The following is a 21,157-nucleotide window of genomic DNA, read 5'->3' on the forward strand; positions in this document are numbered from 1 at the left end:
TAAGCCTGAGACTGAGTGCTTCTACTACGAACAGACTGGTCACTGGAAGCGGAACTGCCCCAAGTATTTGGCGGATAAGAAGGATGGCAAGGTGAACAAAGGTATATGTGATATACATGTTATTGATGTGTACCTTACTAGAGCTCGCAGTAGCACCTGGGTATTTGATACTGGTTCTGTTGCTAATATTTGCAACTCGAAACAGGGACTACGGATTAAGCGAAGACTGGCTAAGGACGAGGTGACGATGCGCGTGGGAAATGGTTCCAAAGTCGATGTGATTTCCGTCGGCACGCTACCTCTACATCTACCTTCGGGATTAGTTTTAGACCTAAATAATTGTTATTTGGTGCCAACGTTAAGCATGAACATTATATCTGGACCTTGTTTGATGCGAGACGGTTATTCATTTAAATCTGAGAATAATGGTTGTTCTATTTATATGAGTAATATCTTTTATGGTCATGCACCCTTGAAGAGTGGTCTATTTGTGATGAATCTCGATAGTAGTGATACATATATTCATAATGTTGAAGCCAAAAGATGCAGAGTTGATAATGATAGTGCAACTTATTAGTGGCACTGCCGTTTGGGTCATATTGGTGTAAAGCACATGAAGAAACTCCATACTGATGGACTTTTGGAATCACTTGATTATGAATCACTTGGTACTTGCGAACCATGCCTCATGAGCAAGATGACTAAAACGCCGTTCTCCAGAACAATGGAGCGAGCAACAGATTTGTTGGAAATCATACATACTCATGTATGTGGTCCAATGAATATTGAGGCTCGCGGCGGGTATCGTTATTTTCTCACCTTCACAGATGATTTAAGAAGATATGGGTATATCTACTTAATGAAACATAAGTCTGAAACATTTGAAAAGTTCAAAGAATTTTAGAGTGAAGTGGAAAATCATCGTAACAAGAAAATAAAATTTCTACGATTTGATCGTGGAGGAGAATATTTGAGTTACGAGTTTGGTCTACATTTGAAACAATGCGGAATAGTTTCGCAACTCACGCCACCCGGAACACCACAACGTAATGGTGTGTCCGAACATCGTAATCGTACTTTACTAGATATGGTGTGATCTATGATGTCTCTTACTGATTTACCGCTATCGTTTTGGGGTTATGCTTTAGAGACGGCTGCATTCACGTTAAATAGGGCACCATCGAAATGCGTTGAGACGACGCCTTATGAACTGTGGTTTGGCAAGAAACCAAAGTTGTCGTTTCTTAAAGTTTGGGGCTGCGATGCTTATGTGAAAAAGCTTCAACCTGATAAGCTCGAACCCAAATCGGAGAAATGTGTCTTCATAGGATACCCAAAGGAAACTGTTGGGTACACCTACTATCACAGATCCGAAGGCAAGACATTCGTTGCTAAGAATGGATCCTTTCTAGAGAAGGAGTTTCTCTCGAAAGAAGTGAGTGGGAGGAAAGTAGAACTTGATGAGGTAATTGTACCTGCTCCCTTATTGGAAAGTAGTTCATCAGAGAAATCTGTTCCTGTGACTCCTACACCAATTAGTGAGGAAGCTAATGATGATGATCATGTAACTTCAGATCAAGTTACTACCGAACCTCGTAGGTCAACCAGAGTAAGATCCGCACCAGAGTGGTATGGTAATCCTATTCTGGAGGTCATGTTACTTGACCAAGGCGAACTTACAAACTATGAAGAAGCGATGGTGAGCCCAGATTCCGCAAAATGGCTTGAGGCCATGAAATCTGAGATGGGATCCATGTATGAGAACAAAGTGTGGACTTTGGTTGACTTGCCCGATGATCGGCAAGCCATAGATAATAAATGGATCTTCAAGAAGAAGACTGACGCTGACGGTAATGTTACTGTCTACAAAGCTCGACTTGTTGCGAAAGGTTTTCGACAAGTTCAAGGGGTTGATTACGATGAGACTTTCTCACCCGTAGCGATGCTTAAGTCTGTCCGAATCATGTTAGCAATTGCCGCATTTTATGATTATGAAATTTGGCAAATGGATGTCAAAACTGCATTACTGAATGAATTTCTAGAAGAAGAGTTGTATATGATGCAACCGGAAGGTTTTGTAGATCCAAAGGGAGCTAACAAAGTGTCCAAGCTCCAGCGATCCATTTATGGACTGGTGCAAGCCTCTCGGAGTTGGAATAAACATTTTGATAGTGTGATCAAAGCATATGGATTTATACAAACTTTTGGAGAAGCCTGTATTTACAAGAGAGTGAGTGGGAGCTCTGTAGCATTTCTGATATTATATGTGGATGACATATTGCTAATTGGAAATGATATAGAATTTCTGGATAGCATAAAAGAATACTTAAATAAGACTTTTTCAATGAAAGACCTCGATGAAGCTGCTTACATATTGGGCATCAACATCTATAGAGATAGATCAAGACGCTTGATAGAACTTTCACAAAGCACATACCTTGACAAAGTTTTGAAAAAGTTCAAAATGGATCAAGCAAAGAAAGGGTTCTTGCCTGTGTTACAAGGTGTGAAATGGAGTCAGACTCAATGCCCGACCACTGCAGAAGATAGAGAGAAAATGAAAGATGTTCCTTATGCTTCAGCCATAGGCTCTATCATGTATGCAATGCTGTGTACCAGACCTGATGTGTGCCTTGCTATTAGCTTAGCAGGGAGGTACCAAAGTAATCCAGGAGTGGATCACTGGACAGCGGTCAAGAACATCCTGAAATACCTGAAAAGGACTAAGGATATGTTTCTCGTTTATGGAGGTGACAAAGAGCTAGTCGTAAATGGTTACGTCGATGCAAGCTTTGACACTGATCCGGACGATTCTAAATCGCAAACCGGATACGTGTTTACATTGAACGGTGGAGCTGTCAGTTGGCGGGATGTACCTGTGAAGCGGAGTACATAGCTGCTTCGGAAACAGCAAATGAAGGAGTCTGGATGAAGGAGTTCATATCCGATCTAGGTGTCATACCTAGTGTAGGACCAATGAAAATCTTTTGTGACAATACTGGTGCAATTGCCTTGGCAAAGGAATCCAGATTTCACAAGAGAGCCAAGCACATCAAGAGATGCTTCAATTCCATTTGGGATCAAGTCCCGGTGGGAGACATAGAGATTTGCAAGATACATACGGATCTGAATGTTGCAGACCCATTGACTAAGCCTCTTCCACGAGCAAAACATGATCAGCACCAAAACTCCATGGGTGTTAGAATCATTACTGTGTAATCTAGATTATTAACTCTAGTGCAAGTGGGAGACTGAAGGAAATATGCCCTAGAGGCAATAATAAAGTTATTATTTATTTCCTTATATCATGATAAATGTTTATTATTCATGCTAGAATTGTATTAACCGGGAAACATAATACATGTGTGAATACATAGACAAACATAGTGTCACTAGTATGCCTCTACTTGACTAGCTCGTTAATCAAAGATGGTTGAGTTTCCTAAACCATAGACATGAGTTGTCATTTGATTAACGGGATCACATCATTAGGAGAATGATGTGATTGACTTGACCCATTCTGTTAGCTTAGCACATGATCGTTTAGTTTGCTGCTATTGCTTTCTTCATGACTTATACATGTTCCTATGACTATGAGATTATGCAACTCCCGATTACCGGAGGAACACTTTGTGTGCTACCAAACGTCACAACGTAACTGGGTGATTATAAAGGTGCTCTACAGGTGTCTCCGATGGTACTTGTTGAGTTGGCATAAATCAAGATTAGGATTTGTCACTCGATTGTCGGAGAGGTATCTCTGGGCCCTCTCGGTAATGCACATCACCATAAGCCTTGCAAGCAATGTGACTAATGAGTTAGTTGAGGGATGATGCATTACGTAACGAGTAAAGAGACTTGCCGGTGACGAGATTGAGCTAGGTATTGAGATACCGACGATTGAATCTCGGGCAAGTAACATACCGATGACAAAGGGAACAACGTATGTTGTTATGCGGTTTGACCGATAAAGATCTTTGTAGAATATGTGGGAGCCAATATGAGCATCCAGGTTCCGCTATTGGTTATTGGCCGGAGACGTGTCTCGGTCATGTCTACATAGTTCTCGAACCCGTAGGGTCCGCACGCTTAAAGTTCGATGACGATCGGTATTATGAGTTTTTGTGTTTTGATGTACCGAACGTAGTTCGGAGTCCCGGATATGATCACGGACATGACGAGGAGTCTCGAAATGGTCGAGAAGTAAAGATTGATATATTGGACGACTATATTCGGACACCGGAAGTGTTCCGGGTGGTTTCGGAGAAAACCGGAGTGCCGGAGGGTTACCGGACCCCCCCCCCCCGGAGAAATAGTGGGCCTTATGGGCCTTAGTGGAGAGAGAGGGCTGGCCTAGGGCAGGCCGCGCGCCCCTCCCCCTCTGGTCAAAATTGGACTAGGAGAGGGGGGGCGGCGCCCCCCTTTCCTTCTCCCTCTCCTCCTTCCTTTCCCCCTCCTAGTAGGAGTAGGAAAGAGGGGAGTCCTACTCCTACGAGGAGGACTCCTCCTCCTGGCGCGCCCTACTGGGGCCGGCCGGCCTCCCCCTTGCTCCTTTATATACGGGGCAGGGGGCACCTCTAGACACACAAGTTGATATGTTGATCTCTCCCAGCCGTGTGCGGTGCCCCCCTCCACCATAATCCACCTTGATCAGATCGTAGCGGTGCTTAGGCGAAGCCCTGCGTCGGTAGCATCATCATCACCGTCATCACGCCGTTGTGCTGACGAAACTCTCCGGCGAAGCTTTGCCGGATCGGAGCTCGCGGGACGTCATCGAGCTGAACGTGTGCTGAACTCGGAGGTGTCGTGCGTTCGGTACTTGGATCGGTTGGATCATGAAGACGTACGACTACATCAACCGCGTTGTGCTAACGCTTCCGCTTTCGGTCTACGAGGGTACGTGGACACACTCTCCCCTCTCGTTGCTATGCATCACCATGATCTTGCGTGTGCGTAGGAATTTTTTTGAAATTACTACGTTCCCCAACAGGTATCCTCCTTTGAATGATTCGAGTGACTTGACTTGGCACATGTTCACGCATGTAGTTGAAACAAAATCAACATAGCCTCCATGATATTTATGTTCATGGTGATTTATATCCTACTCATGCTTGCGCTCATTGTTTATTAATTTTAATGCATGTTCATGATTGTTGTCGCTCTCTAGTTGGTCGTTTCCCAGTCTCTTTCTAGCCTTCACTTGTACTAAGCGGGAATACTGCTTGTGCATCCACTTCAATAAACCCCAAAGTTATTCCATATGAGTCCATCATACCTTCCTATATGCGGTATCTACCTGCCGTTCCAAGTAAATTTGTATGTGCCAAACTCTAAACCTTCAAATGAAATTCTGTTTTGTATGCTCGAATAGCTCATGTATCAACTAGGGATGTCTATATCTTCCATGCTAGGTGGGTTATTCTCACGATGAGTGGACTTCGCTCATCATTCACGAGAAAATGGCCGGTAACCGGGATGCCTAGTCCCATGCTCAAATCAAAATAATTGCAAACAAAACTCCCCCAGGACTGTTGTTAGTTGGAGGCACCCGTTGTTTCGGGCAATCCATGGATTGATGCTTGTTGGTGGTGGGGGAGTATAAACTTTACTATTCTGTTTGGAAACCGCCTATAATGTGTGTAGCATGGAAGATATCGAGATCTCTTGGTTGTTATGTTGACAATAAAAGTATGCCACTCAAAATATTATTTATCTCTATTTCAAAACTCGAGCTCTGGCACCTCTACAAATCCCTGCTTTCCTCTGCGAAGGGCCTATCTATTTACTTTTATGTTGAGTCATCATCCTCTTATTAAAAAGCTCCAGTTTGGAGAGCACCGCTGTCATTTGCATGCATTACTATTAATTTACATTGAGTATGACTATGACTGGATCTCTTTTACCATGAATTACAATGTCTAGTTCAGTCCTTGATCTTCAGAGGTTCTGTGCATTTATGTTTTGCGGTCTCAGAAAGGGCTAGCGAGATACCATCTTGTTATATCATATTATGATTGTTTTGAGAAAGTGTTGTCATCCGAGATTTATTATTATTGCTCGCTAGCTGATTATGCCATTGATATGAGTAAACATGAGACCTAAATGTTATTGTGAATATGGTTAGTTCATAATCTTTGCCAAAAACTTGAATGCTGGCTTTACATATTTGCAACAACAAGATCAAACAGAGTTTGTAAAAGTTTTTCTTTATCACTTTCAGTTTGTCAACTGAATTGCTTGAGGACAAGCAAAGGTTTAAGCTTGGGGGAGTTGATACGTCTCCAACATATCTACTTTTACAAACACTTTTGCCCTTGTTTTGGACTCTAACTTGCATGATTTGAATGGAACTAACCCGAACTGACGTTGTTTTCAGCAGAATTGCCATGGTGTTATTTTTGTGCAGAAATAGAAGTTCTCAGAATGACCTGAAAATCCACTGAGACACGTTTTGGAAATAATAAAAAATGCTGGCGAAAGAATTAGCATCAGGGGGCCCACACCCTGTCCACGAGGGTGCAGGGCACACCGACCCCTCGGGGCGCGCCCCCTGCCTCGTGGCCCCCCTGAGACTCCACCGACCTCAACTCCCACTCCATATATTCACTTTCAGGGAGAAAAAAATCAAAGAGAAGGATTCATCGCGTTTTACGATACGGAGCCGCCGCCAAGCCCTAATCTTCCTCGGGAGGGCTGATCTGGAGTCCGTTCGGGGCTCCGGAGAGGGGAATCCATCGCCGTCGTCATCGTCAACCATCCTCCATCACCAATTTCATGATGCTCACTGTCGTGCGTGAGTAATCTCATCGTAGGCTTGCTGGACGGTGATGGGTTGGATGAGATTTACCATGTAATCGAGTTAGTTTTGTTAGGGTTTGATCCCTAGTATCCATTATGTTCTAAGATTGATGTTGTTATGACTTTGCTATGCTTAATGCTTGCCACTAGGGCCCGAGTGCCATGATTTCAGATCTGAACCTATTATGTTTTCATGAATATATGTGAGTTCTTGATCCTATCTTGCAAGTCAATAGTCACCTACTATATGTTATGATCCGGCAACCCCGAAGTGACAATAATCGGGACCACTCCCGGTGATGACCGTAGTTTGAGGAGTTCATGTATTCACTAAGTGTTAATGCTTTGGTCCGGTACTCTATTAAAAGGAGGCCTTAATATCCCTTAGTTTCCAATAGGACCCCGCTGCCACGGGAGGGTAGGACAAAAGATGTCATGCAAGTTCTTTTCCATAAGCACGTATGACTATATTCAGAATACATGCCTACATTACATTGATGAACTGGAGCTAGTTCTGTGTCACCCTATGTTATAACTGTTACATGAGGAATCGCATCCGACATAATTATCATCATTGATCCATTGCCTACGAGCTTTTCACATATTGATCTTTGCTTAGTTACTTTTCCGTTGCCACTAATACGATTGCTACAAAAACTGCCACTGTTACTTTTGCCACCGTTATCGTTACTTCCATACAACTTTGCTACTAAATACTTTGCTGCAGATATTAAATCTTTCAGGTGTGGTTGAATTGACAACTCAACTGCTAATACTTGAGAATATTCTTTGGCTCCACGTGTGTCGAATCAATAAATTTGCGTTGAATACTCTAGCCTCGAAAACTGTTGCGATCCCCTATACTTGTGGGTTATCAGAGAACCACCCACACTTGTCTTGAAATCAAGGTGATTCCACTCCAATCCTTCTCGTACTACCATGCCAAATCTGTGAGAGAGTGATTGAGTGTTGAGGAGACTATCTTTTGAAGCACAAGATCAAGGAGTTCATCATCAACAACAACACCTATTACCTTTTGGAGAGTGATGTCTTCTAGATTTGTTAGATGTGACTTGGGAGCCTCCAAATCTTGTGGAGTTGAACCAAGGAGTTTGTAAGGGCAAGGAGATCGCCTACTTCATAAAGATCTACCCTGAGTGGGGCTAGTCCTTCGTGGGTGGAAGCCATGATGGCATAGACAAGGTTGCTTTCGTGGACCCTTCATGGATGGAGCCCTTCGTGGGCTCGTGCAGCCGCTGCCCTCCGTGGGTTGAAGTCTCTATCAACGTCATTGTAAAAAACCACCACCTATCGAAACCACACCAAAAATCACCATGTCTTCATTGCGTTTAATCTTCTAAACTCTACCCCTTTACTTTCTTGCACTTGCATGTTGTTTACTATCTGCTGCCCCATCAATGACAGCTTAATTTTCATCAAGGAGAATGTGTAAAGTGCAGAACAGCTAAGCGAGGTCATTCTTATTTATCCTCAGGGAAGCAGGTTAATAAGGAGAAAAGTGATGTTTATTTCAGTCCAAACTCTCACTAAAATACCTGGTTGCAAGCGAAACATACACTAGTATTGTTGTGGAGGCTTTCATCGAGAAATACTTGGGTCTCCCATAGGGGTGGGGAGAATTACAAATGGTACTTTCGATCACCTAGGGAATAGAATCAGAAGCAAAATCCAGGATTGACCTGAAAGGAAGGTAGCATGTGCGGGAAGGGATATTTTGCTCAAATAAGTTATACAGGCTATTCCTACATATAGCATGAGATATTTCCTTCTCACAAGAAAAGGCTGCAAAGGCTTTTCCTCTTGTATGGCAAAAATATTGGTGGAGCAGTTCTTTGGACAAAAGATCCGTGCACTGGATATCCTCGAGCTCGCTACCTACCCCAAAAGTTAAAGGTGGAATGGGCTTTCGATATTTGCATATGTTTAATCTAGCACTCTTGGGAAAGCACGAATGGAGATTTAAGAGCAATCCAAATTCCTTTTGTGCGAGAGTTTTAAAGGCCAGATACTTCTCGGACACTGATTTCCTGCACGCTAGCGCACCAAAATCCTCATCGGCTACTTGGCGGACGATGTGGCCGGAAGGGACGCTCTTAATAATGGCTTGATAAAACAAGTTGGAGATGGATCTGCCATCTCTTTTTTAGATGACAAGTGGATCCCAGGCACCTTGTCGATGAAGCCATTTCTAAAACTGGGAGGCACAACGTTGCAGTTGGTAACCGAGCTCATCGATACATACAATTGTATGTGGGATGTTTTTATCCACCGGATGTTAATGCCATCCTTAATATCCCGTTGCGCACCAGAGGTGGTGATGATTCATTGGCTTGGGCCTTTGGGACATCAGGGGTATACTCTTGAAATCTTCCTATCATGCTCTTATGATTCACAAAGAGCGATCGGCTCTACATGAAGGGTTGGCTATAAACTGATGTGGGCTACCCTATGGCAATTGAAAGTGGTGACAAAAGTTTGAGTTTTCTGGTGGCGCGTTGTTAGGAGCACTCTATCTGGTGAAGATACGCTGAAATACAAACACATCAAGGAGCTAAGTAGATGCAACATTTGTCATGCAATGGAGGAGGACCTCATGCACGCTCTCATTCATTGCTCCCATGCTCGCATATTCTCAGATGAAGCGCAGTCATGGTTGGATTTCCGCATGTCGCGCCTTCACCCTACTACTTGGACACGCGACATTTTATGTGACCCACTTATAACTGATGCAGATCGACCGAAGATTGTCAAGGTGATGTGGTCGATCTGGCACTCATGGAATCGATGGATGCATGACCGTGAGGAGATCAATCCTGTGATATCTATCATAAGGACGAGGAAATCTCTCGCTCTACTTGAATTGCCTCGCTATCAAGCTAAAATTCTATTAGGTCATGGGTGGCGGCCGCCTAAAGATGGTATTGTCAAAACCACAACCAATGAAACCATTTGCTCTGAGTCTAGCAAGGGAGGAGCTCACGGCATCACTCCATCCGCCACTACCTTCATCGCTGCTTAGAGCAAGTCATACCTCGAAGTGTCTAATCCTTTGATTATGGAGACAATTGTCCTTTCATGATGGCGTTTATCTTGCAAGTCTTCAAGGATTCAATCATGTGATTAGAGAGTCCGACTGCGTGTAGTTAGTTAATCTCTAGCACTCTCGGCAGTTGTCACATTCGGTGATAGCACCTTTTTTAGATGAAATAGGAGAGCTCATACCTAAGTTTACTTCATCTTTCAACATGTGCAATGCTAATTTTCTGGCTCACCTTTGTGCGAAGCATTGCACATTAGATGCAAGTTAGAATTGACTAGACACTACCCCAGTTTCCTGATCAGCAGCTTTGTTCAATAAAGCTCCCCAAGTTTGCCTGCAAAAAAAACACTAGCTGGTGGCAATAGGCTAATCTCCTAAAACTTCCAAAAATAACATGATAATGAGTAATTCAAATGAGAATAAAGGTCAGTTTTCGATGATAACCTCTTGCTGCTAAAGCATCTTGGTTTGGAAAGATTTCAACACTTAGCTGGGTTAGGGTTTACTATGCAGCATCTGACATATACCAGGCTAGTTCTTGTGGTTCACACTGCCACAGCCTGGAGTTCACAGGACAAGAACCCTAATGTATGTCCGTATGTGTGCAGATTATGCAAATAACTGATTCAGACAGTCTTCCATTTGATAAGGACTACAAGTGAGATATCTGGCAGATATATAAAAATAAAACAAACACTGGAACAACATGCTCTTTGTCAAGGATTCCATCCATCAGCCTCGCAAAAAAAAAAGGATTCCATCCATCAGAGCATTAGTAATCTACTCCCTCCGTCCCAAAATAAGTGTCTCAAGCTTAGTGCAAATTTGTACTAGAGCTAGTACAAAGTTGAGAAACTTATTTTGAGACGAAGGGAGTATCTGATACACTGAAACAAAACCTTGTGTTCCTTTTAGTTACTAAAACAGAATAAACCTTGTTTAAAGACATGAGAATCAGTAAATAAGCATATGGATTGTGATAAATTTAAGATGATAAAAACTGACTGATGACAAATTTAGTATTCAAAGTATGTCACTACAAAACCATGGGATTGATGGATGCAACATATTTACAGCAGTAGTACAATATACACATGAAAATCTAGGGTCTCTGAAATGACTGGTTAGAACATTTGTATTTAAATGCAACATGATGTGGGCAACTCTATCCTTTGCAGGCCAGGAAACCCAGCGGCTAGTGGCCAAGGTCACCATCTGGTTTCCAGTTCCTTTCACCTTCAACAACAGATCTAGTTTCAACAACAAAATATCCCACGGCCCATGCTCAGATCAGCACTGCTTGAGATTACGGCGAACACTAGCTCATCAGATTGACACTGCTAGATCTGTCAATTGAACCCATCCAAAAGCACATCTGTCTCGGATTCTCTGAATCTCCAGAAATGCCGAGCTTATTGTTTGGTTTAATACTGCAAACTCTTTCTCGAAAGGAAGCCGCATCTTCTGGTCCAACTGCATCAAAAAATCTTTACATCAACTATGGCACTAACAAAGGGAAAAGAAAAAACCAGCAATTGGGTTATTATATCTAACCTTATCAAGACACCGGGTTGCATCAAGTACATAGCAAAAGTAGGACAATTGCCTGTATAGATCTGCCTCTGTGTACTGTCAGCACACAGAATCGGTATTAGTAGCCATCAAATCAAAGAACAAATAAGCACTCATAAACTTAAGCCCGTATCAACAAACCTGTCTTACTAAACGGCCGTTGCATTGTGGATAGTTCGGGCAGATGGTTCCTCTCTCAGAATCCCCCATCACTCTAAGGTTCACAATGTGAGTTGAATATTTGCAACCCTCGTCATCGCACTGGAAAGAAATGTCAAAAGAAAAGGTTCATTACATGTAGACAGGCACCCAAGGACAAGAGAATGTGAAATATCAATCAGAAGTGGAAACTATACTTACCATCAGTAAACCTTTGTAATACCGATTGATGAAATTATCAGCCTGTCTTTTTATCTGGCATGGAAAAAATCAATTTCAGTTCAGCAATCTGAATGCTAGATCATATATTACATTAAGTGGTATTAACCTGGTTGGCAAGCACAGCAGGAGAAACTCTGCACTCATCAGTATCATCTGGACATCTTGGGCACCGCATCCGACGCCAGAAATTCACAGTAGCATCTTTTCCTTCATTTGGATCTGATAAACTAGCAATCAGACTGGACACAGCGGGGCACTCGAAGGTATTGGTACAGCTTGGGCATGATAAACGCAGTGGCTCACAGCCACGATATCTGCAAGTATTACTCATGTTATTTTTAGTTGGAAGTTACGAACAGCAGGAATCAAAGCGAAATAAGTATATTATATGTTTACCTCTCGTCTTCATCATCAATTACAGATAAGAGCATGGTAGACGTATCCTCGTTGCTAGACCCGATTGATCTTGATTGGAACTAATTCCAAGGATTTAGAAGGGTTAAGAACATATGAAAAATATACAAATTAGATAGCTAACCAATAATTAAGAGTGGATGCACACCTTCGATGAGTCAAGTCCAAGACATTCAGCTAGTCGGGCAGGGCTAGTACCCTCAATGGAAGCACACAGACGAGAAACGACAGGATGAATCTGTAAAAGCAATTTAGAATAAAAAATACAGTACAGACAAATCTGGCATACAAGAACTATATGTTTTCTTATGTGCAAGGGAGGACCTGCTGTGACAAATAGTACTCGATGTCAATCATCCACTTGTTAGGGTCTCGTTTTAACTCATCCGGATGTCTAGCTCTTTGAGCAATTCCCCCAGAATGTGTATTATCTGAATCCTGTTTGGAATAGTCAAACAAAGTTAGATTTGCCTCTTAATAGTCAAGTAAATTTTAAGGTCTGGTAAGAGTACTTCAAAAAAAGAAGCTAAAAACAGATATTTCCAAAACATTCTGCCGCAAGGTTTCCTTTTTAAAATTACAATCATTTCAAACAAACAAATAATTATGTTCCCTTAATGAGTTATCATTGTATCAAAGCAGAGGTTAACAAATAGTACTTAGGGATACCTGCTGCGAGAAAATAATATATGGAACAAATAATAAAGATAACCAAAAAAAACGCATCATTGCAATACCTGTTGCGAGCAGATAATATATGGAACAGTATCACCTGCAGAGCATCCAGAGAAACCATTTTGCTTCAGTCTTAAAGCAACCTGAAAAACCCAACACAACCAAAGGAAAACAGCACTCAGCTCAGCTCATCAGTTTCCCATTTATCTCACAACTGACCAAAAGAAATGAAACAGGTAAATATTACCTGGACATGAGGCTGGTTTTTAGCATCTGGATAATCTTCTGGCGCTTTCGTTAGACTCTTTGTGATGATATATTTTTCAAGCTCTATTTGACCACTTTTCATCTGTGCTTGGACCTGCAACAATACTCATATTCAGTCAATCGTATTACACTAACAAATATAGTACTAATGCCTGTACAATCAAAACTGAAGTGTGGAGCGGTAGCAACCAAAATTAATGCCTCTCAGAAAATATGGAAAAGGAAAACTTAAGAGATGAAGAATATATTGTAGGCTACTCACCTGGACGAGAGAGTTATGTATTGACTCAATAACATCATCACATGTCCTGTAGAAACAGTTTTAACATGGATGAGATGAAAGGGAACATCTCAAGCAAAATTAATGACGACTAAAATACTTACCCTCCAGACAAGATTTGATTCAGGCAAAAATCACCAATTTCTTTTGACAGCATACTCCAATCACGCCTGACCATATCGAGTCCCTTGCGCTCAATGTTCTGTATCAAGCATGTTAGAATACCTCGCCTAGTTTTCCAAGATAAATATGAAGTTGGAATAAGCACACACACACCTCTCGTAAACTACCATCTAGTGCCACTTTAATGGCAGCATATTTCTTCTTTTTGAGAAGCAACATCCTTTTGTATACACCATCAAGATCGATCTCCAGACAACGGTACTTCTTGTTCACCTGCATAAACAATTGTGGAAAGATGATGTTTTTGTGCTGCTCATAGATCATAGTTTAATATCCAAGGCTGAGACTTCAATATCAGAATACTACCTCCTGAATGACCTTTCCAGCAATTGCTTTTGCCTTGGAGATGTCATCCAGTCCAGTATATATCATTATGGAGTCAGTGTCACCATAAATAACCTGTCCAATACAATGAAAAGAAATATCAATATGGCCAATTTATTCGTAAAGAAAGTTGGAGTTCAAGCATCTTATAAACAAGGTTCTTTGGATATCTTAGAAAGGTTATTTACCACTGATTTATAAACATAAGTTAGTAATATACATACCTCCAAGTTTAAATTATTCTGAACCAGATCAACAGTGTTTTGCAAGATCTCTCTACCCTGCAGGGGCATCATAGCATATATCAGTCACAACAAATTTAGTTGTACATATTTGTCAATCTACTTCTGAAGGAGAGAAAGTATGTTCTCACTTGTAGGGTAATAAGCTCGGCAAGTGGCTTTGCAAAAAACCTAGAATTAGAAAATCCCAAGCAACCGTACATACTGGGACATAAGGTTAAAAGGATAAGTTAGAGCCGGTCGACCATACTGGATAAATGCAAAAGGAATTACAAACACAAAAGGCTTACTTGGACTCTACTTAGAGCCCATCGACTATACTAGACTTCTTTATGGATGCCGGAAGAAGAGTACACTTAAGAATTTAGTTTGCAACAGTATTCTTTACCTGTTTGCGGTAAGCTTCAAAGCTTGCTGTTGAATATCAAACTGCTGCCTTTTGAGACCAGAGGCGGTTTTGAGCCATGATTTAACCATTCTTCTCCTCTCCACCAAGCTCTTCAGCAACTGTGTTGTTAGCCATGATTGCAAACACATGTTAGAACAAAATTATGCCCTGACGATAAGCCGCATTTCAATCAATAACTGAAGTGCAAAGAAAAGTAAAGACAGAACAAGGAATCACGTCTAAAGTATAGTCCAAGTAAGCCTTCTGTATAGCGGCTGATCACTGGCATCCATAAAGAAGCCAATGAGTTTGATTGCAGAACTTGCTGGAGCACTAATATATTAGAAATATTGGGTGTTGATCATGTATTACTTGTACAACAAAATGAACAGAAGAATATATGTCTCAGTGGTCTATACCAAAACCAAGGTTTGTCAATTCTCACAGCATTTAAAATTGGTGGCTGGGGGGAGTACAATTTTGGTCCAGCTTAGTTACAAAGACTGGATATAGTTAAGAAATATAGTACTCCCTTGGTCCTGTGACGTTTTGGTAGTTCAATTTCAAATACCAAAACGTCATATATTTAGGAATGGAGCAAGTAGATTGTAAGCTAGAATCACACTGAACAAGTTTACAAAATTCCAATGTCCAAACCAAAAGCATGAACAGGTGTGGTGGCCAAGCAGGAATAGCATATTTTATTTCTGTAACTACAACTCTGAATATTAATAACAAGTTACTCAGAAAAATGAGCTGAAAGCAAACTTTTTATTGGTTATATTCTTGGTGGCAAAGTTCCAAAGCAATATGGGTGCTACCCATAGGGTATCCCACCTATGGCATGTTAGTATGTTGTTACCCTGCTAGCGGCTCAAAAATTTGCAAAAGGGTGTTTCTCATTCCCCCAAGTAAAGAAAAACTCCATATCCGAATAAAGCATATATGTACGTAAGTACCTCAGGTAAAACACCACTAGCCTTTGAAGTTGGCAGGTTAGGGAGATTGCCATCAGAAGAACGCTCAACAGTGGTGAAGCAGATATTGAATTCCTGAGCGAAGAGAACAAAAGAAACAGTGAATATATATCAAGGGTGTCGCTTAACAGTCGACTCATGGAGAATAAGCCAGAACTTACAGAATCTGTGAAAAATAACGACTCACCTGAATTATTGAAGGATAAAGACTGTTGAAGTCCAGAAGTAGAATATACTTGTCGTAGAGACCTTTTTTAGGCTCCAAAACCAAGCCACCAGCATATGAAGGGCCTTTTCTTGCTTTACCTTGATCACCATGATGCACCTCATCATCAATGGAAGGATCAGCAGCACCATCAGCAGCATTTCCACCTTCGGTATCAGCATTAAGCTTTCGTTTTGCAGAGTTCAGCTCCTTATTGCGTGCAGCAAACTTATCTGGTATAATGAATTTTTTTGCATGGAATGAATGCAACAGTAGATATTCTACCCTCTGAGCTCTAGCACCCTGCGTCCATTTCATGTGAAAGATCATGTCAACATAACATTGTTTTCTGTCTCTTTTCCAAAGGAGACTGCATTTTTGCAGATGTATACTTTGCATAAAAATAATGATGGTATACCTGGAGAGTTTTTCCCCACAGATTACCACTAATATTTGTCAGTTGGCGTGTAAGCGGGAGAACACTCAAGTGGAACATGAGCTCCAAAGAAAGCCATGCATCAGTCTCACCATACTCAACCTAGATGAGGATGATAAATTGGTAAAGTTTGCTTCAGTTCATAATTCTTAAGACATGGCATTCTCTTGAAAGAAGTAAACATGATTTTTGAATTCAAAGAAACCACACCAGCTTTAGAAGTGTTCCCGCTGATTGGAACATTGGAGGTATATCATGTGGCGAAACCTCTCTTCTGTCTTTTTTCAATTGAGTCTCTGCAAGTTGTGTCAGAGAATAACTCACCTGTGTAAAACATATAGGTTAGAGTTGTTGAGTTTGGCTTTAAGATTGCACCAAACAATTAAAATGCTGGGTACCTCCCGCAGAAGATCACGAGAGCATAAGTAGGTATCACAGAGGAGACGGCCAGCAATACAGGACATAATTCCTGGACTTGCCCCAGAACCATATAGTGTGTTTCCTTTGGTAAGCCTGGGCATTACTGATCTTCTAAGGCGGCCAATTTTGGACCACATGCTGCTTGGTACTTTGCAGGTCTAGCAGAAAAAGGGCAGAGGTATATTCCTTATTTGATTGAATTAAAACATGATTAGACATTAGTAAAATCATAGTGTAAGTTCTCTAACGTGTTGCTGACCACTTCGTCCAGAACATTGAAATTAAAACATCAACAGAACCCTTTCCATCTACTTCAAGGAGAACATGGAGCTACTAGTACAGGTTCCATAGAGGTACTAAAATTAACCAGAAATATAATAATAAAAACCTGAGCACGGTGCAGAAGGACATCCAGGTCGAATCCCGAAATGTTGTGCCCCACAAGTACATCACAATCAAGTTTACTAAGCTCAATCATCAAGCGATTTAACAAAGCACGTTCACTGAAAATGGAATAAAAAAGATTAATAAATGCAAAGATGAGAACTTGGATTTGTTCAAAGTAACATGTAAAATGCATACGCAACAACAGTACCCACCTGCTCTCTAGTGCCAGCACGTTGCTACCAGCCTTCTGGTTCCTATCAGAAGCTTCTTTGGTGAGGCCTATAGGAAATATGCTGCCTTCAAGCTTGCGCATAACAGTAAAATGGCTGATAGTTCCCCGTTTCTGCCAATCTTCAGAACGCATTGGAGTATCAATCTGAAATGACCCCAAAAGGCAAACAACATTTATTTGGTAGAAAGTGTCTCTGGCTTATAAAATAATCTCGCAAATATGTAAACTCGATAATTGTTTCAGATAAACCCGAAGTGCATCAGTTTGTCTAAAAAAGAACTGCTTCATATTTTCAGAGACATGGAAGGTTCAATTGCTTGATACATCATGCCAAAGTATGTCAGCTTTTCTAGAAAATCTTGTCCAGAAGAAAAGGATAATCATTTACCTGATACCTAAACTGCTTTATTATGTACAAACAAAAACTAGAATAAAATACTTCGACCCCAGATTAGCATGCTTACTTTTACTTGGTGACAACATATGACTGATGCTGACACAATCTCATGCACGTTGTGTTTCTCATTTATGATAGTTTTAAGATTAACAGCCGCAACTACAACTGGGGGGACTTCCAGTGTGTTACTTGTCATCAAAACAGAAATGTCTTTTGGGGAGTCGACTGTAACTTCAAATTTACACCAGCTGACCTGTGGAAATGCCAAAAACCATCAGCACCAATATAATGCAACAAAGAATTTAGGCAGGAGCCATAAGAGTATCAAATAACTTGGATATAAAACACAGGCTGGAATGAGAGGACAGCATGAAGTCAAGGCTATACCCGCTGAGTAGATGGACATGCCACAAATTTAGAAATCGATAGCCATGAAGGACCCTTGATCTTCCTTTTGATGAGAAACAGTTCAAGTGCACTGAAAAGGTACAATGGTTACTGTGTGTGAGGAAAGGATTTGGCACGGAGTACCGCACTGGAATTGTTGTGTACAGCATGGGTCCCACATTTTATGGTTCATACCTATTGTTTGTCCCAAGTAACGCATGGAAATGGTCACCTCTGAGGTCGGCTGGTACCGCAGGATCCTACGAAAATGCATATGATATAAGGAAAAAATAAAATATGAAACAGAAGATCCATTGTTCAAGAAACATACCTTGTATGGGTAATTGATTTTCAGGACATACTGCTCACCGATTGGTACATCAGTCCTCTCAAATGCATAGTTCCTCTAAGGCATGCCAAATATGAACAATTAGCATAGACAAGGATATTACAGGGGTTGAAGTTACAGGATGGTTCCACCTACAAACCTTGACTGGAGTCATCACAAAATTTGAAACATTGAGGTCAGACAACTTCTCAGCTACTTCACTCTTTAGTCCAGATGACAACTCCTGGGAAAAAGATATGTAGTGTGCATATAAGATTAATATGTTGCAATGAGCATTAAGCTTAGTATGAAAATAATCAATCTCTCACATGTAAAGTTGCTCGAAGTGATAGCGAAGCATCAGAACTTGTGGAGTTCTTCTCTATCCTTGATATTGTGTCCCTTGGGAATACCGAACTGCTTGGGATTGCATATATGCACCTTTGCATATTTTTTACAACAACACAACAACTATGGAACCGCTTGCCTATTACGACCTAGAAAGAAAAGCAGGTGGTCAAAAAAGTGTGGTGTATAACCTAGAGCTGCAAACATGTAATAGCTGATGATCCAATCGAACATGTAACTATTCAACAAAGTTGATACCTATTTCTGACATACTTGACCATGGCAAATATATGGAGCTTCAAAAAAATATTGACTACTTTATGGAAGTAATGATCAGTGCCTCTATGGAATACATCCATTCATTCAGATACTAAAATACATAAAGCACCACATAATTTATATAAATCAGCTATCCCACTAAGCTAAAGAATCACTTAGTTTGGTGCTGGTGAAATATTGTGTGAACAAAACAAAGCACTTTAACAGATGCCGGCAACTAAACATGTCTCTTATAGGGATTATTCACCACAATACTTCAATAGAAACCTAGTACAAATGATATTTACCTTTCCAAACAAATAGACTGTGCCTGAATTAATATCGAAGGGCTCCTCATATGCATCCAGCACATAGAACGGCAGTGCTCCATCCTTCAGCTCAAACTCCGAGCTTTCATCCACATCAGTGTTACCATTAACAGACACCTCTCCCTCGCCTCCTGCATTCTCCCCCTCCCCACATATCTTCATCCAACCTGCTGTTGCACTCAACATATCCCCATTCCTGGTGCCCTCTGCCTTAATTTTAGCATTTAAACGGTGCACCTTCTCTATCTTCAGCTCCCCATTAGCCTCCTGCTTCAGTTCCTCCGAGCTCTTATTCTCATCAACCAATTCAGTACTAGAACCTGGAGCTGCTTCTAATTTGGGTTGCATTTCCACATCAGGCTTCAATTCCACCTCTGGCTGTAATTCCACCTCCATATCGTTTCCATGGTCTGAAACCACATCAGGCTCGAACCCATTATCCGATCTAACCTCCATTTCAGCATGTACGGCTGCTTGAATTGCCTTAATTTGGGCAACTGGAGCAGGTGTCGGTGTCGGGGCAGAGACCCTGCCAACGCGACGACGGCGCTCCTCGCGGTCGTTCTCGTCGGGGGCGAACTCGGCGATGACGTCGTCCACGATGCTGTCCGCGGCCAGCGACGAGCCCTTGGTGCGGTCGCTGCCCGGCTTCTTAAACACGGAGGAGGTGAACATGGAGGAGAGGCGCTGCTTGCCCATCATCGCGGCGGCGGCGGAGAGGGACGCCGCCGCAGCGGACTGCTGGGGCGGACGCTTCGCCTGGGGAGGGCGCGGCTGCTTCCGCTTGCGGGGGGCGCCATCCTCGCCGCCAGATCCCTCGTCGGAGGAGGACGGGAGGGCGCGGTGGGTCCAGTCCTCCTCGCGGCCGTCGTCGACGTAGCCGAGGCCGTCGTCGTCGATGATGAAGGCGCCGGCGTCCTCGCGGCGGCGGGCGACGAGGGCGGCGTAGTCCTCCTCGGCGACGGTGTCGTAGATCGGGTCCTCCATCCGCACCTGGACGGCGGCGGCGGAGCGGGCGCCGCCGCCGCGGATGGCGCGGAGGCGCTCCAGCGCCGCGGAGCGCGCCACCGCCTCGGTGCCCCGGGTGCGCGTGCGGCGGCCGGATCCGGCGGCGTCGGCGGGCGCGTCGTCCATGGCTTCGCCTCTTCCTCCTTCTCTTGCTCTCCCTCTCCCTCTCTCTCTCTCTCTCTCTCTCCTATCTCTTTCTCGCGGGCTCTTTCTCTGAATCAGGCGCGGACACGGAGAGCGTGGATCTATTGTGAATGTGCGGGCGTGGCTTTGGCGGGAAGGTGTTCGAGCATTTGGCGCGCAGAGTTTTCAGGGAGCGGTAGCCCCTGGGTCTAGGGTTTTTCAGATCGGGTTGTGAAGAAGCAGAGGATCCACGCGTAACTGGGCCTCTGTGGGCCTTGTCATTGTACTGGCCCGTTTGGTTGTCCAAAACTGGCCTGAAATCAGGCGGGCCGTTTTGAAGCTCGTAAAAAAACAATCATTGTAATAAAGTTTCCAGAAACCCCTAAAAAAAGTTTCCAGAAAAATATGAAGGGATCTGACGGCGACGATGGCACCCCCCTCCCCCCCGCGCGCGCGCAAGGTAGAGCTGGCTAGAAAATTATGTCCTTCAGAATTTTCGTAAATTTCAGTAATCACAAATAATTACTGCACTTGTGGTCTCCTCTTTCCGCTCCTCGCTTCATGGGCGGATCTGGTGAGGCGGTCATGGCCCCACAAACATTTCGAAAAATCTTTTTTTCACTTGTGCATGCATATGCATATATTCATTATGTTATCTCTGGTGCAACATAAATACTCCAAGCCTTGAACCCCTTGTAGTGTTGCCCTATACCCGTCGTTGCCTCGCTCTTGCGGCC

General features: G+C 42.6%; 1 protein-coding gene across 1 annotated transcript; it reads right to left on the reverse strand.

The window, feature by feature from the left end:
* Positions 1 to 10,817: 10,817 nt before the first annotated feature.
* LOC109753884 (DNA polymerase alpha catalytic subunit) lies at positions 10,818 to 20,594 on the reverse strand. The gene is made up of 31 exons (XM_020312806.4): positions 19,269 to 20,594; positions 18,684 to 18,851; positions 18,515 to 18,598; positions 18,358 to 18,432; positions 18,222 to 18,286; positions 18,027 to 18,117; positions 17,707 to 17,892; positions 17,223 to 17,386; positions 17,012 to 17,126; positions 16,602 to 16,781; positions 16,414 to 16,527; positions 16,186 to 16,305; positions 15,750 to 16,070; positions 15,545 to 15,637; positions 14,586 to 14,704; positions 14,329 to 14,401; positions 14,180 to 14,236; positions 13,938 to 14,030; positions 13,725 to 13,844; positions 13,553 to 13,650; positions 13,431 to 13,476; positions 13,149 to 13,262; positions 12,964 to 13,044; positions 12,551 to 12,664; positions 12,375 to 12,464; positions 12,209 to 12,288; positions 11,919 to 12,126; positions 11,792 to 11,845; positions 11,573 to 11,692; positions 11,414 to 11,488; positions 10,818 to 11,332 (listed from the first exon to the last, which is right to left on the reverse strand). The coding sequence occupies exons 1-31, from the start codon at positions 20,421 to 20,423 to the stop codon at positions 11,186 to 11,188; spliced, it is 4,620 nt and encodes a 1,539-aa protein (XP_020168395.1). The 5' UTR covers positions 20,424 to 20,594; the 3' UTR covers positions 10,818 to 11,185.
* Between the last annotated feature and the right edge of the window lie 563 nt (positions 20,595 to 21,157).

This window comes from Aegilops tauschii, chromosome 3 (genome assembly GCF_002575655.3).
Source record: "Aegilops tauschii subsp. strangulata cultivar AL8/78 chromosome 3, Aet v6.0, whole genome shotgun sequence".
Classification (NCBI taxonomy): Eukaryota; Viridiplantae; Streptophyta; class Magnoliopsida; order Poales; family Poaceae; genus Aegilops; species Aegilops tauschii.

Bases quoted from the DNA above. Each gene is read 5' to 3' on its own strand.
- LOC109753884 (XM_020312806.4), bottom strand. From the start codon at position 20,423: ATGGACGACGCGCCCGCCGACGCCGCCGGATCCGGCCGCCGCACGCGC. The intron at 16,528-16,601 runs GTACCCAGCATT...TGTTTTACACAG, and splicing joins CTCGTGATCTTCTGCGGGAG to GTGAGTTATTCTCTGACACA. The intron at 14,031-14,179 runs GTATGTATATTA...TGTATTGGACAG, and splicing joins AGAATAATTTAAACTTGGAG to GTTATTTATGGTGACACTGA.